Below are 18,482 nucleotides of genomic sequence, written 5' to 3'. Positions count from 1 at the left end.
TCAAATCCAAGCTTTGCTAGTCATCAACATTAGATCTAAAGCAAGAAACTGAACTTTCTTCATGCTCAGGGCATTCCGTTTTTGAAAAATGGCTATAACAATAATAGTATCCATTCTCTTTTACTTATAGGACAAATTGAAATAATAGGGGCACCTTGCAAATGTTAATTAAATTTAGATTCGGTTTGGTCCTTGAACCTTAAAAAACAGATGACAACATGAATGGCCGACTTTACACAAAGTGTCTTATTTTTGGAAGATCAAATATGTTACCATGTTTTGCCAAGAGTAATTTCCAGCCACGTAAGCTGCATAAAACATATTTTTGTTCCCAATTAATTCTTTCCAGCAAGTCTACTGTTTAAAAGAAGTAATTTCTGAATATTGGCCTTTCTAATGGGATTTTATTAATATGTAGACAGTGCTCTTAGCTATCTGGACCTATGAAGCCAACATGAAAATGCTTTTCTGAATACGAATGATACTTTTATGTCATCCAAGCCATGTAACAAATTATCTCTTTAGGCGTATATGCAGTGTTTTCAACACAATTTTCTCCCTACCTATCCCCCTTCATTTGTTTCTCCCCAGGCATCCTCTCAGACTGCACGCTCCCAATCAGAAGATGCTTTGTTCGGTTCCTTCAGCTTAGATAAACCTCTTTTCCCTCCCTGTTCCTCCTCCTCTTCTTTCTTGGAAGCCTCCTCGGTCCCTGACCGGGTCCCTTCCCCACCTGTGCTAGCTTCTGGCTTTGGCATTCCACGGCTGTCACTCCTGTAGCACTTAAAACTGAGTATTCTGGGGCACCTGGGTGGCACAGCGGTTAAGCGTCTGCCTTCGGCTCAGGGCGTGATCCCGGCGTTACGGGATCGAGCCCCACATCAGGCTCCTCCGCTATGAGCCTGCTTCTTCCTCTCCCATTCCCCCTGCTTGTGTTCCCTCTCTCGCTGGCTGTCTCTGTCTCTGTCGAATAAATAAATAAAATCTTTAAAAAAAAAAAAAAAAAGACTGAGTATTCTAACTGTTCTCCATCTCTCTCCCCTCTGGACCGCGTGCTTCTTGAGAGCAGGGAGCATGTCATTCATCTCTGCGTACCCAACATCTAGCCCCAGGGTCTGACACCCAGCAGCTTGTCCCATAAAGGGCAGAATTCCCCACCCATTCACCCACTGGCCTCTCTACTGTCCTGTAAACAGAACTTGCTACTGACTACAATTCTGCCCTTTCTCTATCATGGCCCGGCCGACCCCACCCAGCCAGGCAGAGGGGGTTCTCCCCGGTCGGCAGACTCAAATCTCCTCATGGCTACTCTTGAAGCTCTCTGGTTCTCCCCCTCTTCCCAACCTCATGACACTTAGAATCAGTAACCTACAATTTAATACTTGGCTTTATTGCACGTATGATATGCTAGATCATACATTAGAGATATCTCCCTGATTAAATCTTCCCTTAAGGGAAATTTTACCTTAACATAAATAATAATTTTCTAAAAGCTCACTATTTGCAAATGGATGGGCTGCTTGAAAATCCTGAAGCCCCCCAGCCCGAAGAGGGCTGTATGGAGCACATGGCCTCTGGAACAACGAGGTTTCAGATAGGGCTGAACTAGGGAATCCCTATACAATCTATGACCCTCCCGTGGGGGCAGAGATAACACCCATGCTTCTCCCATTTCCCCACACTCCCAGCCTAAAGCCTTTTGAGGGCACTTAAATATTACTGATATCATTTGACAGCAGTGTGGAAAGAAATGAGACATTCTCCTGCATGTGAAGATAACTTAGTTTCTTACCAACGTGTCCAATTGTTGAAAAACAAAACAGACACCAAACTCTATTCCATCCAGTATCTAAAGGTATTGTTTTTACTTGTTAAACCCCTCTATAAGCATCATAGTTCTTTTTGTCAATTCACTCACTCTACCTCCTCCCCTCCCCATATGCACACGTGTTTAAACACGTCTGCTTTCCACTTTTAAAAGAAGGAATAAGGTGTTAAGGAACCCAAGGAACAGATCTGTGTACCAACTTAGTTTCTCACTGGTTGTATGACTCAAGGCAAGACAGAACGCTTTTTTGAATCATAATTTCTTAATATGCAAAAATTAGGCCCAAGTACAGTTCGACTTCCCTACTCCCTAGGGGAATGTTGTAATAAATAAATAAAATTATGTAAAAAAAAAAAAAATCACACGTCACTTTACAGCGTTATTTTTTGTATCTCTGAAGAACTACCTGCTGCAAAAGTAATGCTCGTTCTTTTTTTCCCTACATCTTATTATATACTACTTCCAAGGCAAAAGATCTTGCCGACACAATGAGTAACAAGAACAAACAGCATAGTTAATAAAACCACAGAAACTAGGGGAACATTTCAGTAATTACGGTTATTATAGCAATTAAACACGTTGGGAAGATTAAGTTAAATTTCCATTATAATCACTTTGTTGTCTCTTGGTCATGAGTGTGTGACAACTTTTTGGTAGGTGTTCTATACAATCCAAGGACAGGAGGAGAGTCTTTTGTTGTTGCTTCTGCTCTCACCCCCCGGGATTTCACGGGAACGCTCCGAGTGTGAGGAAAGAAAATGTAATCTTTGAGCCTGGAAGTACTATTATCCATATGACATCGATTAAAGGACTATTACGAGCCAAACTCTCACATACTGATCTCTTCCCTAATTTCAAAATGTAGTGTGATATTAGAAGATTTCTTAACTGAAGAAATACATAAAAAGGAAGAATATGGGAATAATAAAGGAGCCTCATTTCAGAGGAGGCATAGACACCTCTCCAAGATGTTACGGGAATCACATGGAAGGCAGGATGATTTAAGATTCTTGCGAGCCAAGATCACCTGATGTTTTAATGTGCTACCGTGGTGATAACAGTTTCACAGAATTGTCAGTTAAAAATCTTACTGGGTATCGCCGGAAGTATTAACCCCTTTGAAAATAGTTCAAATTCAAGCGACTGCACTCTCTTTCCATAAATCTGGGTATGTACCGAGCTTTATCATGAAGTTGGGATGTTGACTGTGGAAGGCACTGGTACTCTCAACAGCATTTGTTTTATTTTAAAGACATCGAATTTTAAGATGTAACATATGCCAATTACAGCAGCTGTCACCAAAGCTTCTCCCTCCCCAGCTCCAGTTCTCTCCCCAGCTAATCTTTTCTTTCCTCATCTAGAAGTTGCAAGAATCAGAAACTTCAAACTCTTCCCTATATAATAAGACAATTTCTGGTCATCACATAATGAAAAAGCTTTTATAGATCAGAGCTATTGGATAAGTGAATTCATGTATTGGGGCTGTAAATAAGGTTTATATTTTCTATCATTCTATGGCTAGACACTGGCTCTGCTATCAGACGATTTACACTTACCCTGGCTTTTTTTGTATCTTGATGTTTTGTGGTTTGTTCTTTCGGTTTAATTCATTCCCGTTCTTGAACCATTTGAATTTGAGAGACGAGTATTCGGAGCTGGTCTCACACCGAAGCACCAGCTTAGAGCCTGCGGCCGACTCCTGGCTTCTCATCTCTTTCAATCGGGGAGGCAAAGCTAAAAAAGAAAAGAAAAGGGAAAAAATTCTGATCATCTTTCAAAGAGGAATATATTCACGTTCGGTGAGCTTGATCAAGACACGGTTCCCAAATGTTTTACTACCTGAGACAGAGAGAAAATGAGTCAGCCAAAATGGATCTCAGCTTGGAGAAAAATAAAATGCCTAAATAAAATATACTTGGGGGTGGGGTGGGGTGGGGGAAAGAACCTAGATTATAAAATAGGCCAGACGGTTACTTCCTCAATCTTTACATTTTCCGATGCCATTAAAAATCCTGAACATTGGTCATTTCAAAACCACAAAAAAACCTATGCTAAAGGAGAATATGCAACCAGGCCATCATCACCATTATTACTAGTTTTAATTCCAGTATAGGTAACATACAATGTTCTATTAGTTTCAGGTGTACAATACACAGGCCATTATATTTTTAAAGCATGTTCACATCTCAGATCACAAATTATCCTCATCATAATTCTGTAAATAGGTACAGCAGGCATCATACCCATGCATGTTTGAAATGGGGAAGTTTAATTTTAGAGATGGGTGACTGACTTGTCCATGGTTATCATGTTTCTGCAGAGTCAGAGTTGGGCTACGCTATCGTCAGAAGTGGCCCAAAGAACAAAGAGAATTCATCACTCTTAATAAGGTTCCTTTCTTCAAGACAGAAATTCTTTGGCGACATCACTCTTTTATTGGACCCACGCTGCTGTCCTACAGACAATGAAGGAACATTCCAGATGATTACTATGCTCTCGCCAAATTGTCAGTTTGACTGGACTTAGCTCTTCTAAATCTTCTCAGTAGAGACTGGAAGTCCTTAATTTGTGCATTAACCTGTAAGAATACATTAAATACCTCCATACCATTCTTATTTTAAGCAAGATTGCTTAAAAGAGTATCTATTCTCTACTTAAATATTTATGGATAAAATGTTATAACACCTGAGATTTGCTTCAAAATAAAATGGTGGTGGGGAATGGATAGGCATAAAAATGAAACAAATTTCCCAAGAAGCGAGTCGATCATTGCAGAAGTCAAGCAACAGGTACACACGGTGTTTGGTTGTACGATTCAATGCAGTATGCCTGGTTTTGTGATAATAAAAGCTTTTGAAAAAATAAAAGCATAATGAATGGACTTTCCTCTGCATACCACAGTTCACTTAATAATCAACATCACAGAACTTGAGCTCTCAACAGCTCTGTTTCCACCGAGCCTTAGAGAAGCCAACTACAAAGTCCACTTCTGCTCCAGTTCAGGTATTAACAGAAAATCCCAGAAAACAAACCACAGCAAATAAGACTGCCCCTCCCTGATCCGGGGTGTAATTATTCACTGGATATGGTGACCAGGACTCCAAGGACAGCAATCAGAGCCATGTTAGACGTGAACAGGAAATGAAGTGCCTTTCCTACTCTGGGTCTGTTTGTTTTTCTACAATTCTGCCCTTGCCAAGCAAGTCAAAAAAATGTCAGGAATAAGTATATGAAGGTTCCTCTAAGTTATAGCAAAAACCATCTGAGCGTTGTGATTTCTTAGCCGTGCTCCTAAAATTACACGTCCCCTTTTTATTTATTTGGGGGCTAGGAGATGAGGTGGAGAAGTGGGCACTGGAGGCGGAGACCCAGTGGCAAGGTAGAAAACTCGTTTCAGCTGTTCTTTGCCTTTGACACCTGATGATTTTGTCTGGTTCTTGCTTTCTGACAGCTTGAAAATAAGGTTTACTTCTGAACAGATCTTATAGGAGTCTTCTTTTGAGGATGGGGTTCATGAGTCTCTGTTTTGGAGGTTTTTAAAAACAGACTAAATTCTCATCTATCTGGAATAGTGTCTGTATGGTCTCATTAACTCTTTAAGACCATCTTTGATTTTGTTAAGCCCAGTGAAGGGTTTTAAAGACACAAATTTGCTGGGGCTAAAAAGCACCAAAGAAACCAGCTTACCTGTACTAAGAAAAATAAATTGCCTCCTTATTTTACATATAAACTAGAAGAACTAATTTGATATTTTTTTGGTTTTCGCTGATTTTTACATTTAACGTGGCACACGGACCCAAACTCTCAAGGTAATTCCCTTGCCTCGAAGCCAAATGTTTTCACCACAATATTCCAGAAATCCTTAACTCTTGGTAAGCACCGTGTCCCCTTACCTACCGCTCCACACAACTGCTTATCAATATCATCTCAAAAGAAATCTGCTAGACTTTGTATTCTTCAGTGTGAATAAACAATTTTTCATCAGATCATTTGCATCTTTTTCCTTTTCTCTCATTCCCTTTCTCTCTCCCCCCTCTCCTTCCCCTCCTATCTCTTTATCTATCTGTCCCTGGGTTCTTTATTTAGAATCTGGATTTTAAACGTGAGAAAACAATCAGACGAATTCAAATGGAGGGATATTCTGCAAAACAACTGGTCTAGACTTCCGACGTGCTGATGTCATGAATGATGACAGGAGACTGACTGTGAGAACTGATGGAGATGAAAAGACCTGACAAATACATGCAACATGTAGCTATCATGGAATCCTGCGTCACAGAAAACTCTCTGAAAGATATTATTGGGACTCGTGGGGAAATCTGAATCAAGGTATCGTATCAACATGAAATTTCTCAAATGTGGTCACTGCGTTGCGGTTATGCGGAAGGTCCTTGTGCTTAGGTGGTATTTGCTGCGGTATTGGCTGAAATGTCATGATGTCTTACAATTAAATTTCAAACAATTCAAGCAAATAAGGAAACACATGCATACGTATGCACATAAACACACACACACAGAAGAAAAGGAATCTTGGTTTCCCTCTGTTTCTTGCCATCTGCTCTTGCTTCAGTTCAATAGAAGGCTCAGAATTTCATTAAGTTTTAAAATCTTGGTTAAGTCTGCAGTCATGAAGGGGATTCTTGGGACTATTTGAGTTTTAATTTATAAATGTATCTCCTAAAACTATATCCTCCATTTAAATTCTGTGAGGGAGGGGCGCCTGGGTGGCTCAGTCCGTTAAGCATCTGCCTTTGGCTCAGGTCATGATCTCAGGGTCTTGGGATAGAGCCTCACATGGGGCTCCCTGCTCATTGGAGAGCCTGCTTCTCCCTCTCCCCCTCCCCCTACTTGTGCTCTCTCTCTCTCTGTCAAATAAATAAACACATTAAAAAATAAAATAAAAAATAAATTCTGTCAGTGGGAGGGCACTGAAATCCTCATATGGTTCAACCTCATATCCATGACTTTGGGGCTTCAATCCTCCCTAGGTCCTTCAATGGGAGGAAAACAATCACTCCTGTGGCAGGGCAATGTTTATCCTTTTCTCTGGCATTTCATGCGCGAAGACCCGCACCTCTCTTGTCCTCAAGAGATGATCTGTGATGTAGCGTCACAGAGACCTGCAGATATAAGGTCTATTCTCAAAGCATCCATCCCTGAAACTGACTCCACGTATAAACATTTCATGTTTGGGCTTCTGGTCTATCTCTCTAGCCTAGCCTGAGTTCCTCCCTCCTGCACACAGTTACAAGTCCATCAGAAGTGCAGAAGCTCCCAGCTACTCTAACTTTACAACCCTAAAAGTTCGCTTAGAAAAATGTCCCTGCTGTATCTTTCAGAGGCAACCATCTATGATGGGAGGATACCCCACTTTTCAGAGAAAAGCTCTTTCAAGGAGTTAACTTAAAATCCTCCAGAGCATAAATGGAGAAACGAATCTGTACACCACCAACAAAGCCACACAGCTATGTCCTTGGTCCATGGTGTTCTTTGTCAGTGGGACCTTCCATAGGAGTACCATACAACTTCCTCACTCATTCTTGGTGGAGCCCAGATTCAAGTGTCCTGGAGACTTGGCAACAACCTAAATTCTTCTCTGTCTCCTTACCTAACCACACTAATGGAATAGCCCTGGATATTTCAGATTCTTCCCAAAAGTGCAAACTAATATTGAGCACCTGTGCTTTGTGTAGTTTTTCTCATCTGTCCATAATGAGGTAGTTGAAGAAATTTTCTTTCATTAGATTATAAAATAATAACTATATTTTAATGGAAAACATTTTACTATGTATGTTTCCCAGTCAGGTTTGCTTACCCGAAATAATCTCGTTTATTTCATCAACAAAAATCTACTCCACTAAGTACTTTCTAATACCCAGATACAACTTCATAAGGCCAGGGGTCATTCCTAAACTGTGGGGCAATGTCTTTTCACGGAGTACTTGGATTTTAAAACTGCAAAAAATATTTTATTTGCCTTTTAATCCCTGGCTAAGAATAAAAGATCTGTTCATTAAAATTGCCTTAAGGCAAACGATGCTAAGTTAATGCTTGGAATGCAGTAAGTGTTCTGAGAATCTCAGACGTGACTTATTTGTATTTGGTCTGCCACTATGCAGAATTTCACTTTCAATGTGTTTCTGGAGAGGCGGTATTCCACACCCCAAAACAATGGAATGATAGAGCAGGTTTTAGGCAGTCTTTGCCGAAATCTATTTTGAACTTGCTTGACATTAATATGAATGTATCTACACCCTTAGAAATGTATCAACAGAGACAGACAGTAAAGTGCAAAAAAGAGCAGCCTTTAAAAAATAGAAACTCTAAACCTTCAGAGCAATGCCACACACACTTTACAGGCATTTCTTCTCACTGGCTTTAAGTGTTTTAAAGCCTTTTAAAAGATCACAAACACACTCTGGCAACTCTAACTCAATGCAAGTAGGTACACTTAAAAAGTTTATTTTTGCACTTCTACCTTTCTTTTTTTTTTTTTTTAAGACTTTATTTATTCATTTATTTAGAGATGGGGAGGGGCAAGAAAAGGAGCGAGAATGCCAAGCAGCCTAAGCGCAGAGCCCCAGCGGGACTTGATCCCACGACCCTGATCTGAGCTCAGGACCTGAGCTGAAACCAAGAATCCGACGCTTAACCCACCAAGCCACCCAGGTGCCCCTAAACTTCTCCATTTCTAATTTGATAATGTCACATGGTGTAGGAAAAATAATTGTGGCGGTAACCCCCAAAGCTTTATTTTACATTCACGACCACACAAACCTGTAGGCAATATGTTCACTTATTCCAACAATTTGATGTGTGAATAAATATTTGTGCTCCAGGTGAAATAAACATGTAAGAAGAACTATTCATCGAAGGGATCCTCCTGCTTTAATCGCCTCCCGTGCATGTGTTTTCAAAATATACTCAGTGCTGCTACATCAAATATCGTGCTGTATTGTTAAGAACAGGAAACAAATTCGAGCATGCGTATGGCACGGAGATATGCTGACAGCGTGTGACGCTAGATAAGCTGTTGTTTCTGTTCCGTGAAGGATCTGACAGTGCAGAACTTGCTCCTGACTCTCTCTGTCGGACTAGTGCATCTGAAGAGCTTCACCACACTGAACAAATTAAACAGGAAACCTGCAAAATAGTATCAGATACCGGCGAGCTTGCAGCTGCGATCCCAGAGAAAGCCTCCCCTCCACACAGCCTCTTAAAAGCCTGACATCACACACGAGCAGATCGTGCGGTGAAAATTGGTCGTTCGTTAATGAAAGCCACACGGACACCATCAATCTGTCCTCTAAAGTAGAAGGATGTTCCCTTTTCTGTAGTCATGTTAGAGGTAAATGAATGCCTTTAGAAAGCCTCCAAAATTCCTTTCCTGATCATATTTCTCCCCTCATTGGACCATCTTACGGAGAAGATTACGGTCAGGCACAGAGTGGATGAAGTCTATGCTTGGCCATCTGGTCTTCTGAGCTGCGCTCACAGATTTAAGCTTAAAAGGGAAGATGTATCTTCCCAGGTTAAATTTTGTAACTATAGCTGTGTATAAGACAGCCAATTCTGGCGGCCACGGTATTTCAGAACGCTCCTTGGATTACCGCCCCTGGGACTGCGGCACGGAGCGGTCTGAAGGCATGGTAAGAACCACCCAACGAGGTCATTTGTTGCCGCATGTGGGGACTCAGTGCTCACGCTGGCCCATGCTCCTGCTGAGTCATCTTTCAGAGAGACTGTTCCTGACTCTGCTTAACTAGGGTCTCCTGTGAACTAAAATGGGCTTCTGCTCTTTGTCCCTGTGTATTCAGCAAAGATAGTTGGAAGATGAGATCAAACATGTGCGTGCCTTCGTTTGAGAGAAAGTCACTGTAAAATTCAAGGTTTTATTATAAAGTATCCTCAAGCTGACTCCGTATCATTGGCAGCAAACCAAACCTAACCAGAGAACACACTAGGAATATGCTTCAAAGTACGGTTAAGATAGCTGGACTCCGGAAACACCGCGTAGCAGGTCTGTGTCCAAGTGCTGATATGGCGCAAGGATCTGCACGCACACTACTGAAAAACCCTCGTAACATATGCATGGAACATGTCATCACACAGCATAAAACAATAAAATCGGTAGCATTATTTCAACATCTGGCTTCTAATATTCACAATGGTGGTGTCTCTACAGCCAAAGTTGGCTTCTTAACTGCTGTTGACTTGGATTCCCCAAACACATCAGTTTTTTGAAGGGGACTTTTACTTGTGGATGGGCTCAAAGTTTCACTTCTCACAGTCAACTATTACAGGTTGAATGAAACAGTATGATCCTTTTAAATGTCCTATTTGAGGGTATGAGCCACAATCAGACCCAGCAAAACAGAGGCATATTCTAAGACCCCAGAGGATAATAATCACATTGCATATCTGAATACCATACCCAACAGGCAGCATTGAAAAAAAAGCACATGTAGGGGCGCCTGGGTGCCTCAGTCGGTTAAGCGTCTGCCTTCGGCTCAGGTCATGATCCCAGGGTCCTGGGATGGAGCCCCACATCAGACTCCCTGCTCAGTGGGGAGCCTGTTTCTCCCTCTCCCTCTGCCCCTCCCCACTGCTTGTACTCTCTTTCTCTCCGTCAAATAAATAAATACAATCTTAAAAAAAAAATTAAAAAAAAGAAAAAAAGCACATGTAAAGAAAGAGGAATTTATCATTTAAGAAATTTGTCTCTACCAAATCAATGGAGATGTAAGAATAGTTATTAGTAGGTGGTCATAGTCCCTATTTGAAGGATTAGGCTCTTGGTGGTGGTGGTGGTGGTGGTGGTGTGTGTGTGTGTGTGTGTCCATGTCCATTTTGATTAGCACTATATTCAAACATCCAAATGTCTAAATTTATTAAATGCAAGATACATAAGTTCTCAGGGGCCTAGCACAGAGCAGAACCTCAAGTGATTGCTGAAAGAGTAAACAGAACAAAGAATCTAGAAGATACTGAGAAAGTAGAGACCCAGGTCCAAAAGTTACTCCAGAGGCCACACCTACCTTCTCAAAAGACTATTATTTGGAACGGGCCCCATGACATTATTTTTTGCTTCAATGCATTCCACCGGATTAGGGCTCTTTATACTACTCTCTGCCATATGATGCCAGAGAAAAGGAAATGTTACATATAACTGGAAAATTGTCAAATAAACAGGCGTCTCTACTTGGGATACTTGGGAATTTTCACGTTCTCCTCTATTTCTGTTCTCTGGTCATCACTGTTTGGGCGTTCTTTGCTCCAACCCAGCCTCCGTGAGGATGCCGGTCACTGTGACCACGGCCCTTCCTGTGCTACTCAGGGCCCTAAATAGGAGTCTTCCCAGAGGTCAGGTGTTCACTCACTTCTGCAGGAAGAGCACACACACTGAAATATTATCTCCTCCGCCTTCAAATCAAAGTCGATCGTCTTCATTGATTGACCCCCAGTCCACAAGGTGTAAGCTTGCTCCCTTAACTAGTAAGTGTGCTCTTTGTTTATAGTAAACATATATCCCCATGTTTACCATTCTCTGCAACAGTTCTTGCAAGGGGGTAATTACTTCAATTTACAAGTGAGGATATCTGGGGGGGGGGGGGGCGGTTATACTGGAACTTGAACTTGCTTGATGTCACAAGGCTAACGAGCTTCACACCAGGATTTCAACGCAGGACTTTCGTCTCCAGCAAGGGGTGCTTCTGTGCAGCGTGAGGTGAAGGGAGGAAAAGGGGAGGAGGACAGCAGACTCATAGTGGGGCAGAGGATTCTAGACCATGGCCACTGTGGTAATTCTCTGTTTCTCATAATAAGCTACATAAACCAGATCACCTCTCCACGTACGTCTGTGAGAGATTTACAACACTGCAAAATTCTACAGGGGAAAATAAGTGCAGATTTATTAGGTAAGAGAATTTTTTTGCCTGAAAATTGATATTATGTTTGTTGAAATTCGCAATCTTCCTCTTCTCTACGGTTCTGTAGTTCTGTGCCCAGTATTTTGTAAGTTGAGGGCCAAGGAAAAAAATTATAAAACTACCATAAGAGTGTTCCAAAAGCCTAAGAGATGAAGTTGAAATAAGGCCCTCTTAGTACTTTCAACATTAACTCCTTTAGAATAGTAACAGCTAACACTTACTGAGTCCCTACTATGTGCCAGGCAGTGTTCCAAGAACTTTATGTCCACTCTTTTTAAGTGTTATAACCATTCCAGGAGATAGGTATTACTATCATTATTCCCAGTTTACAGAGAAGGAGTCAGAAACAGAGAGGTAAAGCCACCCCCTATAGTCACACAGCAGATAATATCGTGGCACCTGTATCTAGACTCTAGAAGTCTGACTCCAGAGCTCCTGCTCTTAACTAGTGGGCAATTAACAATCATTTGCTATGCTGGATACGCTCCTAGGTCAAATGTCAAATTTAATATATTGATATCTTAAGAGTAACCACAGTTTCCTGATCAAATCTGGGATACACTACATGGCAGATCATTTCTGCACATAATTCCCAGGACAAAAAAGTCTGAGAGAGAAAGTAGATATGAAAATGGCTGAATTATCTAAGCTACCTGGGTGATTTATAAGGAAATCAAACCAGATCGAACACTTGAAACTGGTATACCAAAACCATTTTTTTGACCTGTGTGACTATCTGTCATCTGCCAAATGCCACAAGGGTAAACCACGCTCTATCTCGCTGAAACTCAATAGCCCCTGGGTGAGGACACAGCGACAAGAGGGTCTTCACAGATTACTGTTGTCCTTTCGAGGTGTAAAGGCAAACACCGTGACAAGGGATGCGGGAGCCAATCACGGCGCCGTTGCTGGCAGCGCAAGCCCGTGTTCAACAGGGCTGCCTCCTTAACGCTGTCACCACAGCTGCCGCCAATTCTAGGAGCGTCTCCCTCACGGACAGAACCTAGAAGATGTCCCACCAGCTTCATTTAAGGCCATCCATACACAGGGTTGAAACGGATCCATTTCAGTTTGAGCTAACTGATGTGCAGCAAATCTCATTTGACGTAAGTTTATAAATTTGATCCTTTCTGTTGTCAAAAAGTGGGGCTTTTTCTTTCATTTGTTGCACAAACCTGCCATATTCTACTCCAATACATCACTTAAAAACAGAGAAATGGAGAAATATCTAGTTACCGCAAATTTGGTATTATATTTATTTTCTTATTGGAACGAGGCTTTTCTCTTCTGATGTGTTTATTGCTTAAGTAAATTTAGCACACTTGCATGACCTTGGTGTGTTAATATTTGTCTTCATAACCACGATTTCTTTGTTCAAATTGATTTACAATCATTGAATGAACTGGTATCACTAACATTCCCTTTTTCTCATTTGAAAGAAGGAAATTATATAGATAGATGTTCTAAACTGGATAAAATTTCCAGGTAAGATGAGTTAGCCCTTGATTGTAATGAGTTTTAAACAGTGACAACTATGTGAAGACTTTTAAGCATGACATAAAACATATGCATAAAACCTAAAGCATTGCTTGTGAGCAAAGCCCTTCACTGATCTACCAATGATAGCTCCCCATGATCTATTTTTCACACGGCCAGTTCAAATGTATTCCTTCTGTGAAGAAGAAGAAAAAAAAATTTAGCAGTGCTAATCATAAAATAAATGTATCCTTTCAGGACATCTAAAATTTATTTCTTTGTTATTCAGGCAGGTCAATTTTTCTGGCAACCACACGTTTCCGACTTTTCCTTTTTATTTACAGATAACTTATTAAACTGGATGACACTGGAAGGTACATGCCAGGATTGAACGGAGACTTCTTGACTCACTGAGGCCCACCAGATCAAAGTTCAATTTCTCTCCACGCCGTTTACTACAGTTTTAAATAACCAGCCTTGCACCCCTTCTTACGTAGAGCCCAAGTCTGACTTTCCGAGGATCTTTAAAGCTTGGGTAGCTCTTTGCAGTTTTAAGCAGGTCTGCAGACAACCTAACAATTGAATCCTTATCATTTTGCTTCTACCCCACAGGAAAGACCAGGGAAGGCGATTTTCTTATCTTTAGGTTCCCAGGGTCATGAATTTGGTGAAGAGGTGGAAAATGACCAGAGTCAAATTAAACAGACTGTTCGTAGTAAGAAAATCTGGGCTACATCACTGACCATCTGAAACAATCTAATTTTGTCACCTATCTTACAGAGCTCCAATGCTGGGATGCTTTCCTGTACAGAACTCACAAGTCAAATTGTTAAGATTAGAGCCAAAGTAGTCTGGTTTCAGACAACACACACATGCACGCGCGCATACACACACACACACACACACACACACACACACACACACAATCTCTCTCTAAGGAAGACTTAAAATTCATAGCTTCCCTTATTTTACATAAAAAACAAATGCATTAAAGCATCTTTTGAAAATAAAAGTGAGCTGCTTCCCACACATGGAGATAATCCTTTGGTGCCTAAATTGCAATCGCATTTCCCCAGCACTGAGATTCACAAACATGACACAAAAGAAACGTAAATGAAGTTTGCTTAGCCTGTCAACATGTAGCTTTTCCTTCCTCCATAGGGCCCGGCACACCACTAGAAATACCTTTCGTTTTGTTTGTTTTTCTTTAGAAAGAAGTTTAATTAGATTCACTGCTAATAGTTTCTGGTCCCTGAATTTAAATCCCTAACTCCGCGCAAAACGTCCTGCACGTCTCTCTCTAGCTTTCGAGAATCTTTATTACCCGTAAGAATGGACAGTCAGCAAACCCGGGGTCCAGCACTTGTTTGGTTTGTGGGATTAGGGAGTCACATAATTACTCTGAACCTCAATAATCTTGTGCATAAAGGCGGTGGGGGGAGTACCACGGCCTTACCTATTTCACACAGTTGTGAAAACCTAATTAAAAAATGATAGCGAAAACATCCTGCATCTTGAAAAAAATGAGTTCTCATGAATAGTGCTGATTTGACTGCCATTATCTAGAAATCAGCTGAAAAGTTAGAAAATAGTAGGTCCTATAAACGCAGAAGGCACAACATTACATAATTAACACCTGAAAAGCTGCATATAGCTTTGGTCATTCTTCAAGACCCACCCTCTCCTGCCCCCCCCAAAAAAGGCAGCTGGAAGCCATCAAGAGGGGCCACTGAAATGTTCAAAGGGAAGGGCTGCCAGTGTATAGAAATAGACTAAACATCATAGAATCCTCGAGACTGATAGAGGAAGGCCAAGAGAGGAAAGCCATGGGTCCTTAAAGTCATCAAAATTTTATAGTCATAGAACTGTCGAAGTATGAAGCAAGTCGTTTTAGAACAGAAAAAGGAAATGAACCTTTTTTTGCACAATAAGAAGGATGATTTGGAAAACGCTTATTCTGGGAGTCTGTGCAGGAAAAGGACTCAGGAAGCAGTACGCAGGAGGAAAAGGTGGGCTTTGGAGTCGGGCAGGCCAGCTTCCGACTCCAACCTGACCAGTTCCCTGGCCCTGGGTGAGACCCAGCCCCTCTTCTGCATGGCGGGTTTGCCTCACACGGGATGAAGGGAGAGTGCCGTACCGTGTACTTCGAACCGGTCAGATTCAGAAAGAATTCACTACATTCATGGACGGAACTAGAGACAGCTCATGGTTAGGTTAGTAAAGCTTCCTTCCTAGAAGGCCATGTTCACCATCTGTGACCTACTCTGGGCAGAGTCCGAGGAGGGCATTCCTTGTACTACCAGCACTTAGCCTACTGTTTACGATCTCATCTCAGGATGAAAAGGGGTACTCATCTGGTGAAATCTGAATAAGGCCGGTAGTTAGGCACAGTATTAATACTAATGTTAATTTTTAGTTTTGATCAATATACCAAGGGAATGGGACGCTGGATGAGGGGCATATGGGAACTCTGTCCTATCTTTGCAACTCCTCCATAAATCTAAATTATGCCCCCCAACACACTCCAGATGGCTTGCCTAAATTATATATTTTTTGAATGGTAAGTTAAGTGCCCCTCTTCTGTGTTCCCATAAAGCCATTACCATTCCTTTGACTACAATGCACTTTCTAGGTGTTTGTTTCACCAAAGAGACAGAAGGCTCCTTTAAGTCCAGGCCTTTTTTTTTTTCTTTAATTCATCTTTTATCCTAGTAACCAGAATAGTGCTCGATAGTATTTGCTGAATAGATAAACTAATAAAGAAATAAAGTCAAACTGTGATTCAAATACTCCATATCAAATGAGCCCCTAGTTTCTCTCTAATACACAAGATTTACGTTAGAACATTGGCTTTATCAAGGTTATCACCACTTTTCTTACTCACATTATATGAACCAATTACATGGTCTCTTTTCAACCAAACATATTAGAATATTGTGTATTGAATACCTTCCAGAATACAAATAACGTCCAGATTCAGGCTCATTCTTACAGAAGAGGGGCTAGGTCTCACCTAGGGCCAGGGAACTGGTCAGGTTGGAGTCGGAAGCTGGGCTTTATCCTCTCAGATATTTCTTGATTTCCATTCTTGCAACAAACGTTAGTGTGTCTATTAAAGAGATATCCCTGTTTTAAGTACTCGAGATACAGACCCGAATAAGAAAAACAAGATCACTACCCTCCTGGAGCTTACAGCCTGGGGTGGGGGCAGGAAGAGGAAGAACCTATTAGCCACTTAGGCGGTAGCATGATTTGTGAAATAAATTCTTTATCTTTGCAATCTAAAAAGGCTAAAAAATGCTGAGGCAGCTATATCCTCTCCACTCAGTCATGCAATATACAGCCTTCTCTATTCAAATTAAGACTCTGAGAATTGATCACTAAATCCATATACAACCACCTGATATTAATCAGCCAAACATTGCTCAAAGGGTAAGATGGCATTTTGAAAACGTATATCCATCTGTTACAGATTACTTTCCTTATTAAAACAGCTATTCTACTAGGTAGGCTTTCTCTGCATAAATCATATTCGCAATACTTCATGATACCATGTTTTGCTCTTACCATACTTTAGTACTAAATACAAGTCATGAAGTATGGCCGGTGAAAAGCCCGAGTCAGCCAGGCCTAAATTCAAATCCCACTCTGCCGTATGCTGGCTGCGAGACCTTTGGTAAATTAGCAAAATTCTCTAGGCCTCAGTCTCCTAAAATGTAAAATGAGATTAAATAGAACCAGCTTCGCAGGGCTGTGAAGAGGATGGAAGAAGATGATGGAATAATGTACTTAGCAGTCCGTGTGTGTCACATGGCAAGCGGGCAGCGACATCGGTGCTATTCTTAGTACATCATTATTTAGGTCCTTGTTTAGTTGTAGCAGCTTACTAAGTTTTCTAAATTAACATACGTTTTTAAAATTACTGCCCACTCAGAACTGAGACCAAGGAAAGCATATTTATTCCTGTCGTGGGCAAAATAATGACTTCCAAAGATGTTCCCATCCTAATCCCTAGAACCTATGAATATGTTGCCTTTCATGGTCAAAGGGACTTTGCAGGTGGGCTTAAGGTAAGAAACTTGAAATGGGGAGATTGTGTTGTACCATCCAGGGCACCCAACATAATCATGTGAATCCTTAACCACAGGTGATCTTCCCCTGTTGTAGTCAAAGAATGGGCAGGGATGGGATGTTGCTGGCTTTAAAGTCAGAACCCAGCCCCCCACCCCGCCCTCCATCCAAAAAATGTAGACAGCCTCTGGAAGTTGCAAAAGCCAAGATTCCCTTCTAGAGCCTCCAGGAGGGAATGCAGCCCTGCCAACATCACGACGTTAGCCCAGTGCGACCCGTCTCAGAATTCCACCCTATAGAACTCTTAAGATAATAAATGTGTGTTGTTTTAAGCCTCTCCGTTCATGGTAGTTAGTTACAGCGGCAGTAGAAAACTATTACAGTCCCCAAAGAGAAATCAATTGTGTTAACCTTCCAATATTAAGAACTGTGGAACCCTATCTCATGAAATGGTATATAGGACCTAATTGACAAAAATAGGTACACCAGGGTAAGTAGAGCCCAGCTACGCATCATTCACCCTTAATATCCTCCTATGCGGAATCCAAGAGAAAGTTCACATCAAAGGAATCATAGACCCCAAAGCACAGAGATTGAAACAGAGACTGAAAACCATCAGGAGTTCAAGAACTCAAGTTCAGCCCCAGAGACTGACCCCAACCAGTGGTGGCCCCATCAACCATTCTCTCTCTGGCCTCTGTTCCCTGTTTGCAAAACGAAGAGGTCGGGTCCTCTTGCGTACTGTTAAGCTCCAAAGTGAGTCAGAGAGATTTTTTCTCGTTTTTGTACACTGTGTTTTAAGAATTTATAAGCAGAGAGTCACTGACCAAATTTTTAGATTTAAACATGTTTTACGAATCCTAGCATCCCAATGGCAATAGCATACAAAAAAAAGAGAGAACAGGCCTTTTACAGAATCTTCCAAGGCTTTCAAAAACCCAAATCTAAAAATTGGTAGAACTGTGCTTAAATTTGACAGTTATGGAACAAAACAAAATAAATTATTTTTCTCCTGACTTCAAGCAGCAATAGTTTCCTTCTCGATTTTTAGAAAATGTAATCATTTAGGCATTTTAATAAATAAAAATTAAAAAATCCTCAAAATAAGACTTCAGGGATTAATATCACATTTACTTCGGGGTTGATGTCTGACGAAATCCATCACTTGGAAATCATAT

At 41.1% G+C, this 18,482-nt stretch overlaps 1 protein-coding gene across 3 annotated transcripts in view; it reads right to left on the bottom strand.

Annotated features, from left to right (window-relative positions):
* The window catches only part of NRG1 (neuregulin 1), a 1,048,028-nt gene that overhangs the window by 167,795 nt on the left and 861,751 nt on the right, over window positions 1-18,482 (bottom strand). For all 3 annotated transcript variants that reach the window (XM_044387474.2, XM_057303500.1, XM_057303499.1), the window contains exon 2: window positions 3,385-3,562. In XM_044387474.2, the coding sequence (XP_044243409.1) occupies window positions 3,385-3,562 (178 nt within the window). The remainder of the gene's footprint in view (window positions 1-3,384; window positions 3,563-18,482) is intronic.

The sequence above is a fragment of the Ursus arctos genome, unplaced genomic scaffold (genome assembly GCF_023065955.2).
Source record: "Ursus arctos isolate Adak ecotype North America unplaced genomic scaffold, UrsArc2.0 scaffold_27, whole genome shotgun sequence".
Lineage (NCBI taxonomy): Eukaryota > Metazoa > Chordata > Mammalia > Carnivora > Ursidae > Ursus > Ursus arctos.
This window is presented reverse-complemented; position numbering and strand designations above follow the sequence as displayed.